Source organism: Saccostrea echinata, unplaced genomic scaffold (assembly GCF_033153115.1).
Source record: "Saccostrea echinata isolate AGI-Se365-2 ecotype Australia unplaced genomic scaffold, CSIRO_AGI_Sech_v1 ptg000028l, whole genome shotgun sequence".
Classification (NCBI taxonomy): domain Eukaryota; kingdom Metazoa; phylum Mollusca; class Bivalvia; order Ostreida; family Ostreidae; genus Saccostrea; species Saccostrea echinata.
The window spans coordinates 14390082-14397286 of record NW_026889777.1 but is presented as its reverse complement, the minus strand read 5'-3'; the positions used below and the strand labels follow the sequence as shown (position 1 = coordinate 14397286).

At 34.4% G+C, this 7205-nt stretch overlaps 1 protein-coding gene across 1 annotated transcript; it reads right to left on the bottom strand.

The window, feature by feature from the left end:
- Positions 1–3392: 3392 nt before the first annotated feature.
- LOC133193546 (uncharacterized) lies at positions 3393–5051 on the bottom strand. Its single transcript, XM_061329508.1, has one exon. The coding sequence runs from the start codon at positions 5049–5051 to the stop codon at positions 3393–3395; it is 1659 nt and encodes a 552-aa protein (XP_061185492.1).
- Positions 5052–7205: the final 2154 nt, after the last annotated feature.

The window sequence follows — 7205 nt, the reverse complement described above, 5'->3', positions numbered from 1 at the left end:
CAATTTTTCCAGAAGCACAATTATGATTATTTATTATATATTAGTCCGAAATATCTGACGTTTTCCAGGCTTTTTTCACGATTTTGATATTTTACGTGCCAGGAAAACGTCAGAACCGGCGCCATTACAAAAACTGGAAATTCGCCGCCTCCAACTTGAGGCGGCATTCTCGGGTTGATTTTCGATACCTGCGAACCGAATTAAATGCTGAACTCACAACTTATCAATAGTACAATGCCTTTAGTACTCACCAGCATCGTTTATATGGATTTGTTTATGAAAAATACAATCTGGTGAAAACCATTTTATCACACAGTCGAATTTCTTTTCATTTCGTGCATTTTAAAATCTTGCAAAACCAAATGGAAATGTGGAGTGATATTTTCTTTTCATCGATATTGGTGAGTACTAGAGGCATTCTGGTACTGATAAATAGTAAGTTCGGCATTTAACTCAGTTCGCAAGTATCGAAAATCAGCCCCGGTTGGAGACGGTGAAATTTCCAGTTTTTGTAATGGCGCCGGTTCTGACGTTTTCCAGGCACGTAAAATATCAAAATCGTGAAAAAAGCCTGGAAAACGTCAGATATTTCGGATTAATTATATATATATGTTTCACTTGTTTTGCAAATAAATGAGAATTAAGTGTCCTAAGATTAAGTATCAGTACCGTATATTAAATTCATTGGTTGAGCAGTACTAAACATGTAAAATGTGCATAGTTATATATTAGCCGACCTATGAAACAGAATTTATTCAAAAACTTCTCTGCCAAGAAGATGAAAATGAAAGCGTATATAAAAACTGCGCTTCATTACAAAAATCGCTGAAGAACCCATATGAAAGATGTGGTTTCGATATCTGGAAAGACAAGGCTTTCACTCTGCACAGTGTTCAGATGGATTAAGAAAATACAAAAATGGAAAAGGAGTAATACAAGATCACAGTTGAACTGGTCGATCAAAATCTGTGGGGACACCGAAAAATGTCGATGCTGTAAGCAAATGATATCTCTAAATGCTAGATTTACCATTAAAGAAGTTGGTAAAACACTAAACATTATTCATCATCACAGTTTATGGAGTTCTAACAAAGGATATATGAAACTAAAAATATTTCTATATCATTTCCCTGCAGATGCCCAACAGAAAACATGCGTTAAATGTCTCAATGGTCTATTAAAAAATAAACATTAAAACAAAAGAATGTATGATAAACTTTGGAGATGGGTTTCAAAACATTGGTGCAACTTTTCTTGCTCAAAAGGAAGAATAACAAGCAAATTCAAAGAATTGTGGTCCCCGCTTTCGGTGTCTTAGTGGATGGGATGCCATTATTTATGGCATATTGTAACTGTCTTGTTTGTGTGTCCTGTCTTTTCTGTGCATCATATAAAAAAGACATAAATTATTGAATTTAAAACAGTTATGGCAAAGGTTATAGCTTCTCAAAACTACATCAAACTTCAAGATCAAGGTCATGAGGTCAAATATCAAAATACAATCCGAAAGGTCACAATTAATGTGAAAAAAATATCAAAAACCAGAGTATACAATCGGAAAGGTCTTGAAACAGGTAATGCACATGTCAAATGTAAATACCATAACTTCTTTCAATCGAAAGTTAGCGATGTTAAAATTTTTGAAAATTAGTTCAAATTTGAAGGTCAAGGTTTCGGAGTTAAAAATCATTAGTATATTTGGAAATGCTTGTTACAGGTAATACGCGTGTCAAATATGAGTGCCCTATCTTTGCTCCTTAAAAAGTTAGCAACACTGAAAAAAAGGTTTGAAAATTAGGTCAATCTTGAAGTACAAGGTCAAGGGGTCAAATATCATGGCACATTCGGAAACATTTTGAAAAAAGAAATGCACTTGTCAATATGAACGCCATATCTTATGTCATTAAAAGTAATCACCCAAGTTAAAGTTATTGAAAAATAGGCCAAACATGAAGGTCAAGGTCAAGCGGTCAAAAAATTATATCATGCTCGAAAACATCTGGTCAAAGGTAATGCACAGACCTATCTGTTCTCAATCAAAAGTTATAAGCAAAGATAAAATTTTTGAAAAGTAGGTCAAACCTCAAGGTCAACGTCACGGGGTCAAAAACCATTGCATGTTTTGAAAGGTCTTCTTACAGGTAATGTACAAATGTAATATGAAAACACTATCTTTTCTCATTCAAATTTTATGACAATTTAAAGTAATGTAAAAAAATATTTGAAAAGTAGGTCACTTCAAGGTTAAGGGGTCAAAAATCGTAGTCTATTTGGAAAGGCCTTGTCAGAGATAATAGACATGTGTAATATGAAAACCCTATCTTTTCTCATTTAAAAGTTACGACCAATTTAAAGTAATGTTAACATTTTTTGAAAAATAGGTCAAACTTCAAGGTCAAGGTCACGGGGTCAAAACTCATAGTATATTTTGAAAAGTCTTGTCAAAGGTAATGTACATGTGAAATATGAAAGCCTTATCTCTTAATAAGCATTCAAAAGTTATGACCAAGGTTAAATTTTTTGTGATAGACAGACTGACAGACGAATGGAATTTAATGTCCCCATCAATGATAGTTTTTATGCTAAAATTGCATTGATGAATGTTTCTGTTAGGAAAGTCCAAATATCGGTTCCCTAGTTATTTTCTTGTGTCTGACAACGTTAACGCGCTGCTGCAAATAAGCATGGAGATGTAAATGAAAGTTTGAAGAAAGGAACGTTTAGCTATCCTCCGTATTCGCCAGATCTCGGTCATTCTGAGATCTTTTCATTCCAAAATCCCATGAAAACAATCAAAGGAATTCACCATTTTATGTACGTCAAGGAGAGTGCTATTCATCAGTGTCTTTTGAGCATCCCTAAATTAAGAGTATGTTGAGGTGATCTTAGCATGAGTAATAAGACTTTAGACACGTGTAAAGGTTAACAAGGAATGCTTTGAGGAATTCAAAAATAATAAAAAGCTGCTTCTTGTACTTTTCTTGATTTTAGATCACATTCTGAATTACATTTTGAAGTGTATTTTAGGTTTATGCGTGTTGAAAACAATGGTAAAGTAATACCGTGTTGACAGTAAACATGCAAAGTCAATAATGGAACATAAAATTAAAACAAGAATTGCATCCAATGACAGATTTATCGAAGTCTGGAGAAAAAAAATCATGGATATATATATAACTGAATAAACTAAAAAATAAGTAAACTAAAGCTAAAAAATCTTCCTTATTAGTGTTAAAAGGTGTATCGTATCGTGTTCCAAATTCATTCACTATAGGCAACAAACGCAAAACATAAATCTACAAAAATGTTAGAAACATGTAGATGAATTCAGTCCCTGGTATATATACAATGCAATCATTGAGCAATTAACTCAAACATTTTCACTTAATACATTATTCTAAACGAGTAAACGTGTACACATTTATAATATTACCAGTGGCCAGAAATAGCTTAACTGAATTAACATCTTCATATATCCGTACCCCATGGGGATATATTACTTCTCTGTGATTCTTTATCAATGTCCGTACAAACGTTCCGTCCGTATAAAGCTGAACCAGTGTTGCTGACGAAAAACCAACCAAGTAAATATTTCCTTTGGAATCTGTGGCAACACCGCATGGATGTTTCACTTCAGGGTACTTTCTTTCAAACAGATTTTGAAAATATTCTCTATTCTTCATACAGTATAACTGTCCGCTGTTATTTGGATCTGTAAACAAAATTGCATCCCGGGTAGCACAACAGAAGCCGTATGAACAATCAGAAGTTATTTTGAATAATACAGAAATATTTCCAGCCTTTGTAATTTTTAGCATTTTTGAGCCACACAAAACCAAGAGATCCTCTCCCTTTTCGGCCACTCCTGATGGTTTGTAGTCCAGCTGAATGGATCTATCAAGAGAAAGACCTGGTAGATGAAATGTTACACTAAGAACCCGAATCGAGTTGTCTCCCCTACAGGCTACTGCAAAGTTTTCTCCCCATCGTGATATTGCCCAAAGTTCACTACTGAATTGAATACTCGCTTTGTGTGAACCGTCAATGTTATAGAGATGTACTGAACGGCCAGTCTGGGAAAAAACAATAATGTAATTTTCGTCGATAATTTCTAGATCCGTGACGCTATCCTTACATGAAATGCGGGAAACCATCTCGAGGCTGTCCTCAAGAAGGTTAACTTGACCCCTCTTCCCATTCAATGTACATCTACCGAAAGATGTGAAAGTGGTGTCAAAATTCACAACAAAACTATGTAATTCCAAAGACACGGAATATTTTTCATCTGGACTTTTCCGCTTTGCATAGTCATCATTTAAATAAGTGTGCAGTTTCTTACATTTGTTTGTTTCTAGAAACATATTTACGATACTCAAACTTTTGACATCAGTTAAAACATCGATGTTCTGAGAAATTATTTTGCTGGTTTCTTCAAACATTTCTCTTTTCTTTTCAAATTCCTCATTTTGACTTTTTTCGATATTTGAAAGATCTTGCAAAAGTTCTTGCTCGTTTTGGATGTGTAGGATCATTTTCCCGGATTTACCCTTGATATCAGTTGCTATTTGAGAACAACTGGATTTGAATTCCGAGTGATTTTCCCTCTCTTTTTCCTGCTTTGTTATGTATCCTTTTCGCAATTTTTTGAAACTTTCCAATAACGAATCCACGTCCTCGGTTTTCACCGACTTCGCACACTTTTCAAGGATCTCTACTCGATCACATTTTCGGTGAGTGATGGTAGCACACATTAGACAACATGGCTTCTCATGATCAAAGCAGTAAACTTCTAACTTTCTGTCAGAATGGTCTTCGCAGAACAGATTTCTTCTGAACACTTTCGAACTTGATATTTTAGATTTTGCTAAAACTTCATGCTTCATGGTTGATCTTATAGAGTTATGGATGTCGCGGCATTTCGTACAGAGCATGTCACTACAGTCTACACACCAAAAGCAACCATTAGCTTTTAAATTCTGTCTGGAACACACGTCGCAATGATTGGTTTTCTCCTCGGGTGCGCAGTTTTTATTGTCCTCAGAACCATCCATTCTGGACAATCTCTCCACCCACTCTTGGTAACTTTCGTTTGTTTAATCACACACCCCTGTCGACAAACAGGACACGTTACCTCAGTATTTTGAACAGCCGTTGATGATAGATAGGAAATCAAACACGATTTACAAAAAGTGTGCAAGCAGTTCGGGAGTCTCTTCGGCTCCGTTAAATTTTCGTAACAAATGGGGCACACATGTAAAGGCTCTACTGTTTTTCTCTCAGAGTTTGCCATTTTACCGTGTATAACTGCAATGTAAACTGAAAGTTCAATTCAAGAGAGGTAACTGCATTAAATGCAACATCTATATTGTCAAGTTGTAGTAATTTTATGTCTGGACGGTTACAAACCAAAAACTTTCGCTAGTGCTCACGTGATTAACAAGATTTAATTTATTTTTAATCTAATGAACTGATTTGATAATTTATGTGTATATAGTCTGCTCTAAATCCGTAAAAATTCTCATTCCATTAGCTGGCGAATCTCCCGTGTGCTGGTAATCCTTTCTCAACTATCGTCTGTACAATGAATAGACACCAGCTTTGATCAAATGAATCAAATGAATTCAGTTAGTCTTCGTACCGTCAATTTTATGTAATTGCGCTTTTTTTCTTCAAATTTCATTCAACGTATATATACAGTTCTACATCAGTGAAATAACTGAATTACGTTTATAAATGATCATGAAACGAGCGACGTGACACTCTCTGTTGGAGAAACCATTACAATAGTGGTTGAAAAGGCATTTCAAACTCAACACCACGTTGCAACCCCTGCTGAAATAATATATCATTAGTGGTTAAGAATGCAATTACAAACCCACGTAACAACCAGTATTGAAATTATAGCATTCTCTATACTGAATTCGAAATAATTATTCCAATGGTGGTTGAGGGTGTATTACAAACTCAACAATACGTGGCAACCAGAAATGAAATAACGCTCTCTAATGAAATTATTATTACAGAAGTGGCCGAGAATGTATTTCAAACCCAACACAACGTTGCAAATAACACTAAATAATAATTTTTCATTATGTTTATCAACTCAACATTTGAATGTATTGCGTTTAAGATGTGATGTTTTAATGTATGTTTTCCCCTGCTTTGGAAACAAAAGAATTTTTTTGTTGTTGAAAAATTGCAAAATTTCAAATAGTATATACTCTTACAATGCTTTCAATTCCAGTTTGAATGATTGGAGTAACTTCAGGGTGACATATGCTTTATTTGCTTGCAAAATAAAAGTTTCTAGCTTTATTTTGCATTCCAATTTTCAATTGTACATTAATTAAATTTTCATTTCATATACTTGTGATCTGAGTTTAATTTTTTTGGCATCTTTTCCTTAACATGCATACAGAAGTAATATGAAAAGATACGGAAGGTATTTACCATTATGATGTCACAATAAACCAATCCTGTGGCATGTTCCATGTTTTCAAGTGTCCCATGTGTCCAACAAACTTTTAGTGTCAAGGGTGAAACACAGAATATCATGGTCTTTTAGAATCATTTGCAAAGTACCTTTGTAACAAATTAAATCTTTCTTAAGGGATCTGTCTATGGTAGTAATATATTATAATTATTCCGTGCATATTCATGAACTCAAAAGTTTATAAACTTACACAAATAAATGAGGCTGCAATCTCTGAATTTGCTGAAAAGAAATAGGAAATAATTGTGTTTTTAATATTTTGTATACAACATACACATAGTTCGATTTAATCTTAAAAAATCGTTTTCCTTTGTCGCTCATAATACAGGGAATGATCATGAAGAAAACGATTTGTTCATGATCATACATACAATTACGCTTCGTAATTTGCCACATCGTTTTCATTTGTACGTGACATATTATGAACACGTGTACTTTTTGTTTCGCCAGCAGAGCAGAGCGGCAATTGCAGCTCACTTTACCCGGCGTCTGTCTTTCCGTTTGTCTTTCTGTCACACCTTATACTCCTAGAACTGTCAGAGATAAGGATTTGATGTTTTGCACCTACATATCTATTGCTCAATACTATCATATTGGCTTATAAAATACAGTGTATAGTTACCGACCTCGTGCCCCTTGAACTTGACGTACTTTTTAAAATAGTTCATAGTGCCGATATACAGCATATTTTTTTCTAATTTAAAGAGGTAAT

Coding starts and splice junctions, on each gene's coding strand:
- LOC133193546 (XM_061329508.1), bottom strand. CDS start 5,051: ATGGATGGTTCTGAGGACAATAAAAACTGCGCACCCGAGGAGAAAACC.